This window comes from Megascapheus bottae, chromosome 19, assembly GCF_031878675.1.
Source record: "Megascapheus bottae isolate mThoBot1 chromosome 19, mThoBot2.hap1, whole genome shotgun sequence".
In the NCBI taxonomy this organism is placed as follows: Eukaryota; Metazoa; Chordata; class Mammalia; order Rodentia; family Geomyidae; genus Megascapheus; species Megascapheus bottae.
The window spans coordinates 16804543-16826899 of record NC_143527.1 but is presented as its reverse complement, the minus strand read 5'-3'; the positions used below and the strand labels follow the sequence as shown (position 1 = coordinate 16826899).

Sequence of the window (22357 nt, the reverse complement as noted above, 5' to 3'; positions counted from 1 at the left end):
CAAAAGCCCACTGTCACATTTTTAAAAAAATTTTTGGACAGTTCTGGGGCTTGAACGCAGGGCTTGAGCACTATCCTTGGGCTAGTGCTCTACCACTTGAACCATAGCACCACTTCCAGTCTTTTCTGTGAATGTGGTACTAAGGAATGGAATCCAGGGCATTGTGAATGGGAGGCAATCACTCTACCTGGAGGCCATTCTCCTGACCCCCTCCGTAGCTTTTTAAAATGTTTTCTTTGTGCTGGTCCAAGGGGCACTGTCCTTGAGCTTTTGTGCTCAAGGTTAGTCTCTGCCTCTTGAGACCCAGCTCCACTTTGTGGTTTTTGGTTATTAATTAGAGATAAGAGTCTCATGGACTTTCCTGATGAGACTGGCTTTGTACTGTGATGCTCAAATCTGAACTTTTAGGATTATAGGCATGAACCACCAAGAGCTTGGCTTGATTCTTTCTATTGTCATTCCCAAGACAGGAGTAATGGGAAATGTTGAGATCCACTTTATCCATTTATTTATTTAATTTATTATTATTATTATTTTGTGGATCATGGGGCTTGAACTCCACCTGGGCACTGTCCCTGAGCTCTTCAGCTCAAGGCTACCACCCTATCCCTAGCCTGGGTGTTGTCCCTGAGCTCTTCAGTTCAAGGCTACTGCCCTACTCCTGAGCCAAGCCCCACTTCCCGTTTTCTAGAGGTTAATTGGAGATAAGAGTCTCATGTCCTTTTGTACCGGGCTGGCTTTGAACCTTGATCCTCAGATCTCAGCCTTCTGAGTAGCTAGGATTACAGGTGTGAGCCACTGCGCCTGGCTAATTTTTATTTTTTTAAGTTGGATTTAGCAGGCAAATTTCTCTCTATTTTTATTGGCAATCTTAGGTAGTAAATATAATAGCTATGAGTACTATCACTGCCATGCTAAGTTGTTACATAGAATATTTAAGAGGGTTGGTTTTTGAGTTTTAACAGCCTGGGCTCTGGTTCCAGATTTTTTTTACCCTGTGACTGAGCATCTGTACAAGTTCTCTTAAACAACTCACCTGAAGTTCTCTGAAAATTGACAAGAATAATTAGTTCCTAATTTGTGATATTTTCTGGGTACTGAGTGAAGTAAAGTTTGTGACATCCTTAGTAAGCATAGTGTCTGGTTTAAAAAAAAAAAGTATTAATAATGGCTAAAGACTACAGCTTAATGGTAGAGTGCATGCTTAGCATGCACACAAAGCTTTGGGTTCAATCCCCTACACCAAAATAACAAATAGCATAAACAAAACATAGCTCTGAATATATTTATAAATAGTAAGATAATATAATTCTGGAAAGACATTTCTCTGTTTTCTTTTTGTGCTAGTAGTACTGGAGCTTGAATTCAATGCCTCATACTTTCACTTTAGTTTTTGTTCACGGATGTACCACTTGAGCCACTCTTCCAGTGTAGCATTTTGCTAATTAATTGAAGATGGTGTGAAAAGTTTCTGTTTAAGGCTGGCTTAGACTCACAGTCCTGAGATCTCAACCTCCTGCCTAGCTAGAAAGAATTACAAGCATGAGACACTGATTACCTACTGGAAAGAGATTTCTTACAGAAAGCTTTCCAAGAAGAGGATTTATAGCATATTTCAATAAGAGATGTATTTGTGTGTGTGTGTGTGTGTGTGTGTGTGTGTGTAAAAGAACATTTAGATTAAGATATAATTTATTTTAAAAGTAGAGTCAAGAAAAATTTACTAATTTGTTTTCTGTCTCTAGAGAAAAACAATGCCCTGTATAACATGGCAAATTTTCTATGATCTTAGGTCAACAAGGAGAAATTTGTCCAAAGGTCACACAGATGACCTTATCTTTGCATTTCTGATACTTTGCACAGACTGAAAACTCAGCAGACACCTAGTGGCTTATATGAAACTTAATTAAGGGTATCTTTATCCCCTCTCATTTTTTGCCTCACTTCCCAGATTTTGCTTGTTCTTTAAAGATGCAACTCATTCCAAATCCATGGCTAAACATGAAGTTCAGTGGTTGCCCATTTACTTAGCATGCTTGAGGCCCTGCCTCAAGCACACACACACACACACACACACACATACAATACACACAATACACAATTTTCTAGTAGGAGCTTTTCACACTGCAAAAGACTGTAATGGTTACTCTCTTTTCTGAAACTCTTAATTCTCCTTTATCTTCATCTTCCTATTTGTATGGCAAGTAATCAGTATGGTTACTTTGTGTTCCTGTCATGTCTTAAGGTGTTATTTGTGTTCCCACAAATTTCTCTCTTCTTGATTCAGTTTCCTTTGAAGACAGTACAGTTCAAATACTTTGTCTTTTTTAGTGTCTTGGGTTTAGTAGACATTAGGTTCTGGTTTTATTTACTTATTTGTTTATTTTACTTAAAACCTATCCTAGGGATTTAGTGGCTATAAGGAATATAAAAAGTATATTAAGTGAAAAATTTGAATGAGGATAACCTAAATGTATTATATAGTACTTCTATAAAGAGTTCCAATTTACAGGTCAAAGATTCCTTGGAGACTTACCATATTAAGAAACCAGATTTGTGCTTCACATATTGTAAACGGAATTAATAACTTGTTATATATTTATGTGTATTACTTTAAAGAGCTTGTTGTTATTAATAAAGTAAAAGGACAAGATTGAATTTTGAACCTTTTTGATGTATCTATAATCCTCCTGTATTAAAGGTATACTTGTGATAATGCTTATAATAACTGTTTAGCTATTAAAATGTGCCACTGGGTTACATTATGTTCACAGTTGTATAACTAGCACTGCTGTGTAGTGTCAGAACTGCTTTGTAACCCCAAATGGAAACCTAGTATAGCAGGTATATAATAACTTAATATTCATTTTTAACACAGATTATGAAGATGACAATGATATTTTATGCATTAGTGATCCCTCCATAGGACAGAGGATCAGGAAATCTCAGGAGTTTTATGTGGAGGTTTATTACGATTACAGCTGTAAAACTATTAAACAACGGTGTGATGACAGGATGGGCCAGCACCAACTATATGCGTAGCCTCCCCACACCTCCTACCCCAAATGCTTTTCATTTTCTTTGAATGCTATTCTTTGGATTGGCTGCAAGAGAGAAGGCAGGGTTTTTATAGACAATGTGATGTGCTGTTCCTGCAGGAGTTCTTCTGAAATCGGAAAAAATGCAACACTATCAACAGCCAGTAATTCTCAGATTCCTCCTGCTGCTTAAATTCTTTATTTTTCCAGTTGCTCCCATAATAATAGTGAACATTTCTTTATGCAAAATATTATTGTCAAGATATAAGACTGGGAAAGGATCCTGCTACATGTCCCAATTTATTTTAGCCAAAGTTTAGTGTCTTAAAGGACTTCATTTGGAATAATGAGATAGACTGCTAGAACTAAAAGCACTTCATATTCAAATCATTAATTTAATTGAAGAAGTGTTAAGGTAGAAGATTAGCTCCATCTTTGCTCTGTGGATTAAGGAATGTCATCCCCGGGAGATTTAAAGATTTATACTTTTTGTATCTTATCTAGAGCTTTGGTTTTCTAATTCTCAGCTCTGTAGGTATTTTGTTTATTCAACTTCTCTAATAGTTACAGAGTAGAATAAAAAATTGAGTTAGTTTACTTACATAAACAATATGGTTAATAAAAATATGACTATCACTACAGCTATTTTCACTTTCCTACCATCTCTGTTAAAATAAATTCAGGTTTTAAATTGTAGTCTATAATTTAATATGCTATTTGCCACTAGGAAAAATAGGAATACATCTCTATGATGCTTAATGTAATATGATGGCTGCATATTAGTTTAGTAGATAGATTTGGAACCAGAAGGACTAACAGTTCCACCAGTCTTTGATGCTTTGCTGGCTCTGTAATTGTGACTGTACTGATCATCTCTTTGGACCTAGCTATGGTGTAAGTGATGGTGCCTATTCAAAATTCAGACATTGACATCTTTATCCCCTCAGAGTGATGGTATTTGCACTTCTGTATTTGTATATAGTAGCTAATGCGTGGAGGCTCCTCATGGGAAAAGGAGTCTCCTTTAGAAAGAGACAAAATGCTGGTGACATGTCAATATTGCTAGCTAGTCAGAAAGCTGAGAGCTGAGGTCTAATTAGAACCCAGCCCAGGCAGGAAAGTCTGTGGCACTCTTATCTCCAGTTAAGTACTGAGAATCCGGAAGTGAAGCTATGGCTCAAGTAGTAAAGTGCTGTCTTTTAGTAAAATAGTCAGCAGACAACACACACACACACACACACACACACACACACACACAAAAGCTATCCTGACTCTTCCAGTGCATGGAGACAACAAGATGTCTTCTCTGAGGGATGGTTACGACACATTGACACTTTCCTGTCTTTGGAACTGTGAGGAATAAAATTTTGTTTATAAGCTTCCCAGTGTGGGTTATGTTTGCTACACCAGCCTAATGGACTAAAGCAGACCTCCATTTCTTCATCTATATTGTTGCATATAAGGATACAGTAGGTCCTGGTATTCACTTAAGGTGATGTTGTATTTTAGTAAGTCATTGGTTTTGGGAGGTTTTTTTGGGGGGGGTTGGTCCTGGGGCTTGAACTCTGGGCCTAGGCGCTGTCCCTGAGCTCTTCAGCTTTAGGTAGCATTCTACCACTTGAACCACAGCGACACTTCAGTTTTCTGGTACTTAACTGAAGATAAGAGTCTCACAGACTTTTGTGCCTGGCCTGGCTTTGAACTGCGATCTTCAGATCTCAGCCTCCTGAAGTAGCTAGGATTACAGGCATAAGCCACTGGCGCCCATGCCATTACCCTACTCTTGAAGAGTATCAGTTCTAGTATTAACACTGTAAGTCATGTCAGCAGTTTTGTACATATTTGACATTTTCCTGATCCCTGACAGGTTATTCTAACTGCACTTAGGAGGAAAAGAAAGGCGTCTTGCCCACTCACATGCTTCCCTGCACACTTCAGAAACACCTGAGATAATCAACTTAATAAGAAAAGGTATACTTTAGCTCATAGTTGCAGATGCTTCAGCCCATGATCTGGCTATGCTGCTTTGGGGCCACATCATGAGAGAATACAGGATGGAACAAAGTTATTCGCCTCATGGGTCAGGAAAAAGATGCCAGTGTCCTACTGTCCTTTATGGCCGCTTACCCAGTGACTTGAAGACCTTCCAGAGGCCCTGTCTCTTTAGTGCTCTGCCAACCAATAGCATCACTCCAGGGAACAAACCTTCAGCACCTGAGCCTTTGGGACATCATGTAACATCTAAGCTGAAGCCTTCTCATAAGTTTATCTCACAGTGCAAGGTGCATTCTGTCTCTGACAGTCTCTAAATTTTTACTTATTCTAACATTGCTTCAAAGTCCAAGTCCAAAGTCTTCTTTAGGACCCAGAACAAACTCAGCTATGAGCTTCTCTGAAAGTCACATACTTCCAAGGTACCCAATGACAAAACAGACATAACTATTTCAAAAGATAGAAATAAGAGATAGAAAGGATGGATTGAACCAAAGCAAGACAATATCAAGCCCTTCATCTGCTTGTCTGGCATCCAGTACACATGGGGTCTGATGTGGCCTCCCAAGGGCTTGGGTGTCCATTCCCCTTCCCCCCACCCCCAGTGGGCTTGCATGCTGCCTTCAGCTTTCTTCAGAAGATAGATAGTACTTTGCTAGCATCTTCACTGGAGCTTTATCTTCACCTTCAGATCCATATGCTGTTCTGTCAGGGCTGCTTGCTTGTATTTACATGCCTGCAAACCCAGAATATGCAGGTAGCTCCAAGGCCTTATAAATACTAAGCACATTGTAGGAGTTTTCCCCTTCCTCCCCTTCTTTTCTGCTCCCTTCCCTCCCTTACCATAATAGGAACTGGATGCTTATGACCTTGCCTCATCCTCCTGGGTTGCTAGGATTACAGACAAACACTATAATTTCTGGCTTCCTACAGTGGCATTTCTGAACTTGTTCAGTCTGTATCCCTATTGTGTGTATCTGGTAAAGTCTCTATTTGGTTAGTTTGGTTAGAGAGTTCAATGTCTAGAGCCAGAACTAGAACCAGTCTTCCACAGTCTGTGTGTGTTCAGATTCACCTCTAGCACTTACCTTCCTAAGTGTGTGTTGACAATTCAACCTTCACATCCTCCTTGCACAGAGCCTCAGGCTTAGCCAGGGGTGAGAGCTTAGGCCTCTCTAGTATTTCCTGGACAGGGCCATAGGTTGAGCCTTGTAGATTACCTAAAAATACCCTATAGGCATCCTGTTCTATCAGCTTTTCCTGCTCAGGTTTTTGGTTATTTTCTACTTCTAGTGTCATCCATGCAGTTGCCATACTGACATACTGCTTTTGATTATTTTTCACAAGCTCTGTGGATGTTAGAACAAGGTTAGAACCCTGTTCACATTTAGTAAGCCATGAGGTAGGCAAGATAAAACAGTGATCTACAGGGAAACATCAGATAGGTCAAATCATGGCATTGCCCTGGACTTAGGAATTGGCAAAAGCTCCAGTCCTTTCTACCCACTCCATTGACTCACTCCTAGCCTGCTCATTTTCAATGGTCGTTGGTTTTCAAGACTACTTTTGAATAGGAGAGGTTAGCATTTGGTTGATTTCCACAGTTCAGAAAAAAACAGTTCCACAGTTGATCCTGACCATTGGCCAGTATTGTCCTTTTATGAAGGAAAATGTTTCCAGAATTCATACACCAGGATTTTCTCTGATTCTAGGTGTTTTGTTTTGTTTTGTTTTGCTAGTCTAGGGCTTGAACTCAGGGCCTGAGCACTGTCCTTGGGCTTTCTTAAGGCTAGAGCTCTACCACTTGAGCTACAGCACCACTTCCTGCTTTTTCTATATATGTGGTACCAAGTAATCAAACCTGGGTCTTCATGCATGCTAGGCAAGTACTGAACACTAGGTCAAACTCCTGGCCCTGCACTTTTTTTAAAAAAAACAAAAGAATTTGCTCCACAGTTGGAAAATGGAAGTTGAAAGTATTCTTATGACATTATTGATTTTGATTGCATTTTATTGATTTAATTTATGTTACATGAATCTGAGTAGAATATATAATCTACTATGAGTTTTCCGAACATATAATGAGTTAACCGCAAGTGTGCTTTGATTTGCAGCTTGATTTTTTTTAACAATGGGTTTCAAAGATCTAATACTGAACCTATTTATTTATTTTTATAATTTTTTATTGTAATTAATAAAAGGGTTACATGATATTTGCCAGATAGAAGGTGCATTAATTCACATACATTGATACCCTTTCACATGTCTTGGTACCCATCACCTTCCCCCCCACCCACCAACCACCCCCCGTCTTGGTTTTTCCCCCTTCCCTATCAAATTTCAAATAACCAAATACAAATAAATATATCAGATAACAAAGTGAGATACTGTAACAATATGAGATACCCAAGAGACAGCAAAGGAGATGAAAGATAACAGAGTACATTAAGGACAACAATCATTCATTATATGACTTTTGTTTCAGTATCCTGGAGGTCCTTTCAATTAGCTTCATACTATATGGCCTTATATATCAAGGTTTTGCTCTATTGCAGATCTCTGCTAGTAGAGCCCAAGGTTTCTACTGGTTATGACAAATGAGGGAAACCATTGAGCCTAAGTTCCTTTGAGTCTGGCTTACTTCACTTAATATGATTTTTTCTAAGTCTTTCCATTTCCTAACAAATGGGTCGATGTCATTTTTTCTGACAGCAGCATAGAATTCCATTGTGTACAAATACCACAACTACTGAACCTATTTATATACATTTATATGTTAGCTATTATCGTGGTATTTCGTGGTATTTAATATATTATAATCTTCTTACAGTATAGTTAGTATACACTTAGTTTGTTACAACCAACACAACTAGAAACAGTGTCACTAACTTCTGCTTTTTTTGGTCCTGTGTCTGCATGTGTGTCTGAGATGACTGGTGATCATATTGTTTGACAAAACAAAATCATCATTAAAATTTGAAGAGCACTTAAACTATCTTCCAAAAGCCTAGTTTAGATTTCCAATAGTGTATTTATGAGAGTAATATTTTTCCAGTTTCATCAATCCTGGATGTTTCAGATCTCATAAATTTTGAAAGTCTTAGCAAATGTATTTTATTGACTTTTAAATTTGCATTCATTCAAATGACATTTTACAAGACAATGCCATTGCTACTAGAGTAAATAATAACCATCATCCTTTTATTTCTCTTCTTTAGGGAATGGCATTTACACTACAGGAACGACAAATGCTTGGTCTTCAAGGACTTTTACCTCCTAAAATAGAGACACAAGATATCCAAGCCTTACGATTTCATAGAAACTTGAAAAAAATGACCAGCCCTTTGGAAAAGTAAGAGTTGATTGATTTTTTTAATTGATATTCTGATGAGAAAATTTGGGACTGTTATGGCTGACAAGGCATGAAAAAATATAATAATAAGGTTTGATTTTTTTATCAGCTGACTACTTTTCTTATGTGTGACAGGACTAAGGTTTGTACTTAGGGCCCCACTCTTATTAGGCAAACACTCTACCACTTAAGCCTCACCTCTAGTCGAGTTGATTAGTTCTTTTTTCCTCCATCTCCCTCTTTTTTCCTTTTCTTTCCCTCCCTCCCTCCCTCCCTTCTTTCCTTCTTTCCTTCCTTCCTAACTTGCTTGGCTGGCACTCTAGTATTTGAGCCATACGTCTAGCCTGCCTGACTTTTTACTGATGTGGAGGTGGAGTCTTACAGATTTTTCTGCCCTGGCTTAACAACCAGGATTCTACTGATCTCTGCTTTCTGAGTAATTTAGGATTACAGTCTGCAGGCACTAGCACCTGGTATGCCTGCTACTTTAGTAAGTTGTTCACTTATGTTGACTATTATGATAACAATTGAGGCAGGAACTATCATGTAATTTACACCATTTTATTTTGTGACTTCTATCATTTGTGTGTGTATGAAAAGTGATCTTGTGTATAACAAAGTGGTCTCTGAGCGTGTGAACGGGATGATATTTCTGGAGACTTCAAAGGCCAAGGGCTGCAACTGCTGAGGGCCTTTTAGTTTGTGGACACTGCAAAGCCTTGAGGTGACATGGAACATCATATAGTAGAGTCTCACAAAGGGTGGCTTTTTTTTCTGTCATTCGTGGGGCTTGAACCCTGGGCCTGGACACTGTCCCTGAGCTCTTCAGCTCAAGGCTTACTGCCCTACCCCTTAAGCCACAGTGCTCCTTCCCATTTTCTGGTGATTAATTGGAGATGAGAGACTCATGGAGTTTTTTAGTGCCCAGGCTGGCTTTGAACCATGATCCTTAGATCTCAGTTGCCTGAGTAGCTAAGATTACAGGCATGAGCCACCAGGCCCAGCTTTTTTTTTTTTTTTTTTTGGTTGGTCATGAGGCTTGAACTCTGGGTCTGGGTGCACTCTTCCACTCAAGGCTAGTAGTGCTCTACCACCTTGAGCCACAGCCGCCACTAAGGTGGCCTTTAAAACTTACTTTAATTTTAATTTACTTGTTTCCTATGTCATTGTAGGACTTTGAACTTAGGGATTCATGCTTGCTAGGAAGATACTTTGCCACTTGAACCCTGATGCTTCCCAAGCTGGCTTTTTAATAGACCCACTCCTAATAACTGGTCTACTCCATCATAGCCCACTACTCTTATGAAAGTATTGATCCATTCACAAGGGCAAAATCCTTACGCTCCAATTGCCTTCCAAAGGCTCCATCTCTAAATACCGCTGACGTATGCCTTTGGGAATTCAGGTTCTAACACATGATATGTGGCAAACACATTCAAATCCAGTAATGTATAACTTGACACTCCAGACATTCAAAACAATTATCCTCTCTAGCTGACCATTACAGTGTGAGGTACAGTGAGACAAATGCCCATTCAGGTTGTATCCTGAAAACATCAGGTCAGGAAGTCAGTGGGGAAGTGATACTTAAACTGGAGTTTGTGAGGTCTCATCACACTTGATGATCTTTCTTTTCTTTCTAACACAGATGTGAAAGTCAGGTAAGATTTAGAAGGACCATGGCTGAATAGAGTTGGCAAAGAGCATGTTAAGTATTAGGAAAAACTACCAGGATATGATGTGAAGCTGAGCATGGTTAGACTAGTGGAAATATGACATTGGTTTGGGCTTATGAGTTTGCTGGGTTGGAACAAGTGCTATATTATTTCATTTTTACTCGCTAATTCATTCTGAGCTGTAATGTGACAGACTTTGTTCTAAATTCCTCTCCTATAGGATAGAGTTGAGTGCTTCCATGAGGGTATTCACTTACTGGTGGGAGAGACAGACACTGTGGAAGTGTACTGCAGTAATACAGAGATGTGGAAGTTTGTAAATGATCACACAGTGACAGACTAAGTGAGAAAACTTGTACTAAGATCTAGAGAGGGGACTGAAGATGAACTGAAAGGAAAGTGATGAAGGAGCTAGAAATCCAGATCTCTCAAAGAATTAGAAAGTGAAGATATTATATCTCTAGCTTGGTGAGGGATTGTAATCAGAGAGTCAAATAAGAGCCTTTACCATTTCTGAGCTTTTATAATCTTGGCCAGGAACTAGTGCCAGAGACTCACACCTATAATCCTAGCTATTCAAGAGGCTGAGATCTGAGGATCAAAGTTCAAAAGTAGCCTGGGCATATGAATTGGAATGACTCTTATCTCCAATTAACCAGCAAAAAGCTGGAAGTGAGAATGTGGCTCAAATGATAAAGTGCTAGCTTTGAGTGAGTAGAAAAAAATAAGCAAGAATGTGAGGCCATGAGTTTAAGCACCAATACTGCCACAAGCTAAAAAGGAAAGAAAAAGGGAAGATGGGGTTGGCGGGGAGAGAGAATATGTGTGTATGTCTTTAAGTGGGGACTATGAGGTCATTATGAGGCATGTGGAAGAGCTGCTACAGTGGAATTGAGGTAAAAGTGGTAGCAGCAAGAAACACCAAAAATTGTACAACTTCTTTCGGTCACATGCTTGGCAGGCCATGTATTCTTTCCTTAACACTTGTGCTATCTCTCCCATCTGAATAGCCCAGCTGTTCAGTTACTTTCCTGTAGTGGGCAGGAATCTTCTTCCTTTGAATTACTATCTGTTGATGTCATTTCTGCCCCCAGGAGCTATGTAGAACATATAATTCATTTTTTAATGCTTCTCTTATTTATTCACCAAATCTTTTCATACTAGTTGGATGTCTCTTTGCTAGCTCCCAGAAATAATACAAGTGTAGCTTATGATGTTAAGTCATTGTAATCCAGCTTATGATGGAGTTGCATCCTGATAAATGGATCATGAATTGAAAAAAAAAAGGTGGTTTTTTTTTTCCCAATCTTGGGCCTTGAACTCAGGACCTGGGCACTATCCTTGGACACTTTTTGTTCAAAACCAGTGCTCTGCCACTAGAGCCACAGTACCACTTCTGTCTTTTTCTGTATATGTGGGAACAAGGAATTGAACCCAGGGCTTTATGCATGTTAGGCCAGTACTCTACCTCCAGGCCACACTCCCAGCACCTGAATTGAAAATATCATAAGTGGAAGATGTATTCAGTGCACTAAGCCTACCACATATCATAGCGTAGCATCACAGTCCACTACAGAATATTGATTATTGACCCTCTTGATTGCATAATTGACAGAACTGTGGCCCCCTACAGCTGCCCAGCATCCAGAGAGAATATGATACTACATTACCACGGAAACATTTTAAAATTCAGAGTATAGTCATGCCTCTCTCCAAAGGAAATTGGATCTGGGATTTCTCCTTTCCTCTCCCCACACTAAAATCTTTGTATAAAATGGTATGTAACTTACATATATCTTCCAGTTTATAAATAATCCTCACTTTACAATGGTTCAGTGTAGATTTTTTTTATTTTTTTTTCATTTTTTATTAAAGAATTTATTAACATTGATTTTTACATCATATTTCAAATGACAAGTTTAACAAGCAAGTGTTCAAGAAGGGAATCTCTATATATAATCACTGGGACTTAGTTTTTAGAACTTAATCCAAATTAGGCTAAGGGTTTGTATGTCATAGAAACATATTAATTTATGAAATAAAGCGCTAAGTCTATAGAGTCATAGGTTTTTATGCCTATATAGTTATGATTATATTCCCATTACCATGTCCATAGCATTGGATATGCAAATATTGAGTCCTCGCTCTTGTACTCTTTGGATTTAATAGCCACATATTAAGGATACCATGTGCCTTTTGTTCCTTAGGTCTTGACTTGTCTCATTCAACATGATTCACTCTAGATTCATCCACTTTGCTGCGATTGCCATTATTTTATCTTGTCTATTGGCTATGTAGAATTCCATTGTGTATATATACCACATTTTCTGTATCCATTCATCTGCAGTAGGGCATCTGGATTGTTTCCATTGCCTGGCTATTGTGAATAGTACAGAGATGAACATAGCTGAGCAGGTGTCCTTATCATATCTTGGGTTGTGATGTTCAAGGTAGATTCCCAGAAGTGGTATGGCAGGATCGTAGGGGAGGTCAATTTTCAGTTCTTTAAGAAAACTCCACACTGCTTTCCAGAGTGGCTGAACTAGTGTACATTCCCACCAGCAGTGTATTAGGGTTCCTTTTTCTCCACAACCCCACCAGCAACTGTCATTGTCTCAGTTCAAAATCTTGGCCATGCTTATTGGGGTAAGGTGGTATCTTAGGGTTGTTTTTATTTGCATTTCCTTTATGACAATAGATGATGAACATTTTCTTATATGCTTTTCTGCCATTTTAATCTCTTCTTCTGATTAAGTTTCTCTTTAGTTCCCTTGCCCATTTAGTGAATGATTTGTTGGGTTTGAGGGGGATTAGTTTCTTGAGTTCTCTGTAGATACTGGATATTAAGCATTTATCTGATGTATTATTGGTAAGTATCTTTTCCCAGTTGGTTGGCTGTCTCTCTACTTTTGTGGCTATGCTTTTATCTGCACAGAAACTTTTATTTTTAGGTAGTCCCATTTATCGAGTATCTCTCCAATCTGTTGTGACCCTGGGATTCTTTTGCCGATTTTTTTTTTAATTTTATGATAGTATAAAATTACTGCAAAGTTGAGTGAAGAAGAGAGTAGGGTATTGTGCAGTCTGTATGTAGGAAGTCTGACTTGTATGCATATAGATAGGTATGTATAGTAGAGAGGAGAGTGGCTGCAGTAGAAGATATGACTATGGAATTACACCTGGACAGAGGTGGTCAAGCAGAGAGTGCATTAGGTATAGCATCTCCAGGGTCAGAGTTGTGGTACAGTTGAGTAAATGAAGATGCAGATCAATACAGAAAAACAGTGAAGCTGGGAAGTAAAGCTCGTTGCTTTTTTAGGGGGTATGTAGATGGGGAGGTAAGCCTACTTTTAGACATTTAGGTTCATGTTTGAAAGCCATTTTTTTTAATGTGTTGAAGGCTGACTCATATTTTGTTTTTAATTTCAGATACATCTACATAATGGGAATACAAGAAAGAAATGAGAAACTGTTTTACAGAATACTACAGGATGATATTGAAAGTCTAATGCCAATTGTGTACACACCCACAGTTGGTCTTGCCTGTTCCCAGTATGGACACATCTTTAGAAGACCTAAGTAAGGCTTATTTTTAAAAGCTATCTATATCTATATGTTACATATATAAATGTATCAATGATTGTGTAAGAAAAAAATGATTCCATAGCACTTAGATTTTTTTCTGTGCTAATAGTCTCATCTCAACTATATATCTTATTGTACAAAAGCTTAGTGTGAATTCTTTAAAAAATAAAAAGCTTAGTGTGATTAAAAGAACTTGATAAAAGCCCAACATGTTTGTTTGTGCCTTTTATTTTTATGTAAGTAGCACTCTTCTTTAAGGAATTGTCTTTTTTTTTTTTTTTTGTCTCTTTATTTTCCCCACAAAAGGATTTAAATTCTAGTGGCAGATTTCCCATTAAGTCTTTTATCTAAGCCAGTCCTAGGGCTTGTACTTAGAGCTTAGATACTGTCCCTGATAGGGCTCAAAGCACTCAAGGGCACCTTCCTACCAGTTGAGCCACAGCACCACTCCAGCTGGACTGGGCTTTTTATTAAAGCTCATCAGATGATTATGTACCCTGAGAAAAACTGCTGAGATAATACTGATTTGAGCTACAGTAATGATGCCAAAGTTGAGATGCCACTGAGCAAAGTAAATACAGAGGTTACTTCAGAGACAGTAGGATCCGTGGAGACCACTGTTGCCTGGCTGTTTTGGATCCTACATTTTCTCCATGCCCTTACTTTTCTTCTTCCTTCTCTCCCTTTTTTGAACTCTGTCTAGATGATCTCAGAACCATGTACTGTATTTTAACTCTTCCTTAACTATCCTTAACAATGGATACTTCAAAACAATATGTTTTTTTTGTTTTTTTCATATATTTTTTATTGTAGTTAATAGAAGGGTTACGTGACTTTTGCCAGATAGATGGTGCATTAATTCCCATACATTGATACCCTTTCACATGTCTTGGTCCCCATTTCCCTCCCCCCACCCCCACAAAACAATATGTTAAAGGTGATAAACACATACTTTTGATTTGTTTCACTTTTTCCTAATGCTTCAACTATGTTATCTTTTATGTGAATTTTTGACTTTCCAGTTTCATTAGTAGTTTGTTTGGCCATAGTCTGCTTCTTTATATTTGGTGGTCTACGCCTTTATTATTTTTTTTACCGCAGAGTATTGGGTTTATTTGCCCATGTGACATGGATACATTTCTTGGTAAACTGATTATATCATTTAATAATAGTCTTTGTTTTAGCCACTATGTAAACAATGTAATTACAATTTGAAGTAGTTAAGAAGTGTTTGGAAACAAAGCACTAAATCTGCAGTGTATATTTAGCAGTGTAGCTAAATCTGCTTTGGACTTATACTATGTCTTATTTTATTAAAATATCTAAGAATTCCAGTTATGGACAAGAAGTGAGGAACAAACAAAACTGTCATGAAATGCAAAGGTGTTTTTGTTCTGTTGCAGGGGATTATTTATTTCAATCTCAGACAGAGGTCATGTTAGATCAATTGTGGATAACTGGCCAGAAAATCATGTTAAGGTACTAATAGCACAACCCTCCTTTTCACAATGTTTTATTTGTCCTTGTAAGTTACCTCTGAATATCCAAGAACAGTTTTTCATTGTTGCTCTGATATATGCACTTGTACATTCAGATTTATGCTTTGTGACAGGCAGAGATGGTAATAGTAATAGTTGTAAAATGGTTTACTGGTTTTGAATATCACTCTAAGAATAAAATTGAAGCTTTTTCAAAAGGTGAACCTAAACAGTCACTAATACCCCAGTCACCTGTTTCTGTCTCATTAATTATTTTAAATAGAGAAAAATACACTAAAATGCCATGAAAACTTTTATTCTGCAATAAATGCTTTTTTAAAATAAGAGTTAAATATAGCAGTTGTAAACCCCTGACCAACAAGGCTGATTTTCATAAAGTAAATAGTAAGAGCTTACTTCAGGATTTTTGGTGGGGTGCTGGTGGCTCATGCCTATAATTATAGCTGCTCAGAAAACAGATCTGAGAATCTGCCTAGTTTGAATCCAGTCCAAGCAGATAAATCCAAGAGACTTTTATCTTCAGTTAGCCTTCAAAAAGCTGAAAGTGGCTTAAGTAATAAAGTGCCAGTCTAGAGCAAAATAAGCTAAGGAAAGGGCAAGGCTTTGAGTTCAAGACCTAGTACCAGCATACAGAGATATACACACACATAAATGTCTTTTGGTAGGTTTTTGTGTTTATTACAGGCAGTAGTCTTACTTGTCTTGATCACATATGCCTTCCTTACGAAATAGATACAGATGGAGAATCATTAGTTCAGATAATCTAGAAAAAATAAGATAAAATGAACTCATGGTAAATCTTCATATGTAGGTATGTATTTTTTTTTTTAATTCTAGATCTTTTTCTCCTTTACTCTTGGTAGGGCTTTTCTTATTTGGGCTAATGTGTCATTATAGGACACTATAGTTTCTGAATATCTGGGGGAACCCTGGACTATAATCCTCCTATTTAAATACCCCATGTAGCTGGGGTTACAAGCATGCTCCACCACATCCATCTTTTTGTTGGTTGAGATGGAGTCTTGAAATCTTTTACCCTTTGAACAAGGAATGTGACTTAGTGGTAGAATGCTTACCTAGCATTACTAAGGCTCTGGGTTCAATTCCTCACTACCACATAAACAGAAAATAAATATAAGAAAAAATTAACAAAAATAAAAGAAAAATAATAAAATTTAAACACCTTTTACACAAGCTTGCTTCAGACCACAATTCTCCATCTCTACCTCCCTCATAGAAGTCCAATGCGCTATCCATTGTACTACAGAGCTAGTTCTCCCTAGTAGTTAGGGTTACAAGTATGAGCTGTTGCATTCAGCTTAACTCTTTAAAAAGAATTAATAAATCAAAATAAGCAGAAATCCTATATTAAGTATGCTTCATTGGTTTACACTGGAAGTTAGCTGAGAAACTTTTTTTTTAATGAGAGTGACAATATATGAAAAAATGCATTTCTTTAATGCATCATTATTGAGCCAGTGTAATTTGCTCTGTTTTATTTTGTCTTGTTTGTGATTAAGGCTGTTGTGGTGACTGATGGCGAAAGGATTCTGGGTCTTGGAGATCTGGGTGTCTATGGAATGGGAATTCCAGTAGGAAAGCTTTGCCTGTATACCGCCTGCGCAGGAATACGGCCTGAGAGATGCTTGCCTGTGTGTATTGACGTGGGGACTGACAACCAAGTGAGTCTTATTATTTTACCCTTTGATCTAATACGGCCTGAGAGATGCTTGCCAGTATGTATTGACATGGGGACTGACAACAAAGTGAGTCCTATTATTTTACCCTTCGATCTTCCTCTTGGATCCTTAAAATTGTTACATTCTGGGGCCGGGAGTTTGGCCTAGTGGTAGAGTGCTTGCCTAGCATGCACAAAGACCCGGGTTCGATTCCTCGGTACCACATACATTGAAAAAAGCTGGAAGTGGTGCTGTGGCTCAAGTGGTAGAGCTCTAGCCTTGAGAAAGTCCAAGGACAGTGCTCAGGCCCTGAGCCCAAGCCCAGGACTGGCAAAAAAAAAAAAAAATTGTTACATTCTAGCCAGCATATATATATACACTCATATATACTGGTGGCTCATGACTCTTCCTAACTCCTCATCAGTCTGAGTTCTAATAATCACAGTTTGGATCCAGCCCAAGTAGAAGTTTGTGAATCTCTCTATTTCCAGTTAACTTGTAAAAAGCCAGGAATAGAACTAAGACTTAAGTAGTAGAGTACCTACCATCTTTGAGCAAAAACGGCCTAACAAGTGTGTGAGGCCCTGAGTTCAAGTCCAGAACACCCCCAAAAATTATATGCCTATTTCAAAGATGATGATTTTTTTTTTTTTTTTTTTTGCCAGTCCTGGGCTTGAGCTCAGGGCCTGAGCACTGTCCTTGGACTTTCTCAAGGTTAGAGCTCTACCACTTGAGCCTTAGCACCACTTTCGGCTTTTTTCTATGTATGTGGTACCGAGGAATAGAACCCGGGTTTTCATGCATGCTAGGCAAGCACTTTAACCACTCGGCCAAACTCCCGGCCCAGATGATGATTTTTTAAGTCCTGTGATTATGTATTAATCTTTTTCTTCAACTCTTTTTAATAGTTATACAGACAATATAGTAAATTAAACTATTAAGTTTCTAGAAGGATTATGAGTTTTATATGTTTAATAATGTAATAAAAGATTTTGTTTTTCCATTGGTTTCTTTTATAGGCACTCTTAAAAGATCCCTTTTACATGGGCTTGTATCAGAAGCGAGATCGTTCACAGCTTTATGATGATCTGATTGATGAGTTTATGAAAGCAATTACTGATAGGTAAGTTTAAAAGTTATAAGTGTATCAGATATGAAGCCACCTTTAATTAGAGAGGGGGCAGTAGAGTGTTTTGTATTTATGTTCTCTGAAGATAAGCAGATCAAGATAAAAGATTTGGGGACTTGGATTTTTAAATGTCCAATGAGATGTGCCAGTAGTAGGTGGTATCTCTGTTCTGCCTTGCATTCTGGAGTTTCCGGACATATGAAGAGCCTGCACTTACTGCACCTAGCAGATCCTCACTGCTTCCTCCCCACTTGAGTCCAGGACTGCCAGTTGAGTCCACCGCTCCTCAGAAGCTTTCCTGCATATTTTTGGTTGGTTGGTTGGTTGGTTGGTTGGTTGGTGGGTTGATTTTTGCTAGTCCTGGGGCTTGAACTCAGGTCCTGGGCACTGTACTTGGGTTTTTTTCAGGACTAGCGCTCTACCACTTGAACCACAGCGCCACTTCTGGCTTTTTCTGTGTATGTGGTACTGAGGAATCAACCCCAGGGTTTCCTGCATGCTAGGCAATCAATCTACTCTCTCCTCAAAGTATAATACATCTTGATCAGTATCTATTTCATTGTTCTCAGTTTTTTTAATTTTATAAGGTATATAGTGATGTTATGACATTCTCCTACAACTTCCTCTTGTCATTTGTCACCCTCCTTTGTGTACCTCCTCCCACACACAGTAAATACTAGTTTCCTGGTATTTACTTAGTTAGTTAGGTCATAAGTTATTCAAAGGAGTTATACTGTTTGAAATTTCCCCTGCACATACCATACTTTGGTTACTATATGACTCTGTATGTTTATATATATTTATAAAAAGAATGCTTGCACAGATGAGAGAAACGTGTCCTTTGTCTTTCTGGGCCTTACTTATTTCACTTAAACACAAATTTTTCTAGTTCTATCCATTTCTTTGCAAATGATGTAATATTTCTAATGAGGGAGTAAAATTCCATTGTGTGTGTGTGTGTGTGTGCGCGTGTGTGCGTGTGCGTGCATGCACGCACATGTACATTTTTTCAATACTGCCATTATGAGTTTTCTTGTTTTTAGATATGGACGGAACATACTCATTCAATTTGAAGACTTCGGAAATCATAATGCTTTCAGGTTCTTAAGAAAATATCGAGAAAAATATTGTACCTTCAATGATGATATTCAAGGTACAAAAAAAGAAAGTTTCTGATTCTTACTTTTTTTTTTTAAATTTTATTAACATTTTGCTCAGGCCCTGAGTTCAAGCCCCAGGACTGGGGAAAAATAAATAAATAAATAACCTCAGCAAATGACTCACTTTTTAAATAGCTATAATATACTTAAATTTTTTTTTAAATTTATTTTTCTTTGTAGGGACAGCTGCAGTTGCTCTAGCAGGTCTTCTTGCAGCGCAAAAAGTTATCAATAAGCCAATCTCAGAACATAAAATCCTATTTCTTGGAGCAGGAGAGGTGAGTTTTGTAAGCTTTTTAAAAATTAAAACTAATGTTCTTCATAATTGATGTTTATAATAAAGAAGTAGAGAGTATGAATTCAATATCTCTTTTTTGTTTTGTTGGGTTTTTGTTTTGTGCCAATATGAGGGCATGGATTCAACACTTAGGTGCTTTTTCTTAGCTTTTTTGTCCAGCACTGAAACTCTACCATTTGAGCCACAGCTCCACTTCCACCTTTTTTTTGGAGGTGGAGGGGCCTAACTGGAGATAAGAGTCTCATAAAAAGTGGAGCTGTAACTCAAATGGTAAAGTACTATCTTGAGCAGTAAAGCTCAGGTACATATACACAAAAAGGGTCTCAGGGACTTTCTTATCCAGGCCAGCTTTGAACCATGATCCTCAGCTCTTGGCCTCCCTGAGGAGCTAGGATTACAGATGTGAGCCACCAATGCCAGACATCAGCACCTTTTTTAAAACATAGTTTAAAATGTTTAGAGAGAAAAATCACGACTTAATTTTTATGTGCTGTATAAAGAATAAATCAACTATTCTTTAATATCTAATCTTTCATATATAAATTAATCAAACATTTGCATTGGGCTCTAGTCTCTCTCTCTCTCTCTCTCTCTCTCTCTCTCTCTCTCTCTCTCTCTTCTCTCTCTTTCTCTCTCCTCCCCCCCTCCCTCTCCCTCCCCCTCCCCCTCCCCCTCTCCCTCTCCCTCTCCCTCTCCCTCCCCTGATCATGGGGCTTGAACTCTGATCCTGGGTGCTGTACCTGAGCTCATCAACTCAAGGCTAGCACTCTACCACTTGAGCAACAGTGCCACTTCTGTTTTCTGGTGGTTAATTGGAGATAAGAGTCTCATGGACTTTTGTGCCCTGGCTGGCTTTGAACCCAGATCCTCAGATCTCAGCCTTCTGAGAAGCTAGGACTACGGGTGTGAGCCATCAGCTCTAGTCTTTCATTTTTTTTTTTAACACTGTGTTTTGTTGGACAGGCTGCTCTTGGAATTGCAAATCTGATAGTAATGTCTATGGTGGAAAATGGCCTCTCTGAAGAAGAGGCACAAAAGAAAATCTGGATGTTTGACAAGAATGGTTTATTGGTTAAGGTAAAAGTACCAGACTTAAAAACTCAAAATATTGTTCTTCTAATATTTTAGTTGGATTTTTTAAAATATTGCCATTTCTTCAAATCATGTATCTCACTAGATTATCCAAATCATGAGGCTTAAACTCTGGGCCTGGGCGCTGCCCCTAAGCTCTTCATCGCAAGGCTAGTACTGTACCACTGGAGCCACAGTGCCACTTTGGGTTTTCTGATGGTTAATTGGAGGAGAGTCTCATGGACTTTTGTTCCCTGGTTGGCTTTGAACCTTGATTCTCAGATCTTAGCCTCCTGAGTAACTAGGATTACATGTATGAGCCACCAGCGCCTGGCTTCATTGTCTTTTATAGGGACTCATATGCAGATCATAATCTCTGTGTTGGTTGCAGACTTACTCATTCTTGCTTTGTCCTCTGGTTCCATCTCTCCATCAGTCTGTGAGTGTGTGTGTGTGTGTGTGTGTATGTATGTGTGTGAGTGTGATGAGCCAGAAGTGCCAAGCTTGTTCTCTAGCTCTTAAGACAACGAAGATGAAAAGTCTTCGGACTTTAAATTTTAAGTAACATGATTTAAAGTAACATTAGGGGGCTGAGAGTTTGGCCTATTGGTAGAGTGCTTGCCTAGCATGCACAAAGACCTGGGTTTGATTCGTCAGAACCACATACATAGCAAAAAGCCAGAAGTGGTGCTGTGGCTCAAGTGGTAGAGTGATAGCCTTGAGAAAACCCAAGGACAGTGCTCAGGCCCTGAGCAAAATAAATAAATATATAAAAAACAAAGTAACATTAGGCTGAAGTATACCAGACAGTGTAACCTGACATGTATTATATATGATTGTATTTGGCTGCTCTAAAACTAACTTGAATGTAAAGATGATCATTAGGATCAAGCCCAAGTCCTCATGCATGTGCTATAGTTATGAGCTCTCCTTAGTTATTCACTGAGCCTTCAAGGGACTTAGAACACCTTAGTTAGCATTATAGCTAGTAGTTGAGCTTGAACTCTGAGCCTGGGTACTGTCCCCAATCTTTTTTGCTCAAAGCTAGTTAGTGTTCTATTACCTAAACCACAGATCCACTACATCTGGCTTTTTGAGGTTAGTTGGAGATAAGAGTCTTCATGGACTTTATTTGCCTGGCTGGCTTCATTCAAACTGTGATCCTCAGATCTCATTCTCCTGAGAATAAATCAACTCCTGGCTTTTGAGAAGAAATTGTTGAACATTTTGGGAATCATAATTCCCCCATTGCAATATAATAAAACTCGATGCACACTCTTCCAGAGAGCCAGTTCATGGGTGGTAAAGAGCTCTCCCCATCAATTGTCTTACCACCTTTTGGACCTGGTTGCCTTCTTTTGAATTAGTTCTTTTTATTAGCATATTTTTTATTTTATTTATTATTATTGTAAGAATTCAGAGCCTGAGCACTGACCCTGAGCACTTTTTTGCTCAAGCCTAGTGCTCTACCAATTGGAGCCACAGCTCCATTTCTGGTTTGTTTTCTGGTGGTTAACTTGTAAGTAAGAGTCACCCAGACTTTCCTGCCCAGGCTGGCTTTGAACTGCGATCCTTAGATTTCAGCTTCCTGAGTAGCTAGGATTATAGGCGTGAACCGCCAGTGTGGGAGTAGGAGGGTAATTTTTTTAATTAAACTAAGTTTATTTGAAAGTAAAAGGAAAACTGTAAAAGAAAATAGAGCTGAAACTTTTTCTTCATTCCCTGTAGTCTATTAAAATAAAAAACAAATCAGAGTATATAAATGATGAAACTTGAGACTTAAATTACATATAATTGAAAGTAACAATAGTTACAGAAGTATGCTGATCAAGGATTTTGTATGCATTTTCTCCATCAGTGCTTCTGAAAATCCTAGAT

At 38.3% G+C, this 22357-nt stretch overlaps 1 protein-coding gene across 2 annotated transcripts in view; it reads left to right on the top strand.

Annotated features, from left to right (window-relative positions):
• The window catches only part of Me2 (malic enzyme 2), a 53605-nt gene that overhangs the window by 14312 nt on the left and 16936 nt on the right, over positions 1-22357 (top strand). For both annotated transcript variants that reach the window (XM_090353081.1, XM_090353082.1), the window contains exons 3-10: positions 8249-8382; positions 13488-13637; positions 15047-15122; positions 16663-16824; positions 17841-17944; positions 18994-19103; positions 19291-19388; positions 20372-20485. In XM_090353081.1, coding sequence (XP_090209207.1) covers positions 8249-8382; positions 13488-13637; positions 15047-15122; positions 16663-16824; positions 17841-17944; positions 18994-19103; positions 19291-19388; positions 20372-20485 — 948 coding nt within the window. The remainder of the gene's footprint in view (positions 1-8248; positions 8383-13487; positions 13638-15046; positions 15123-16662; positions 16825-17840; positions 17945-18993; positions 19104-19290; positions 19389-20371; positions 20486-22357) is intronic.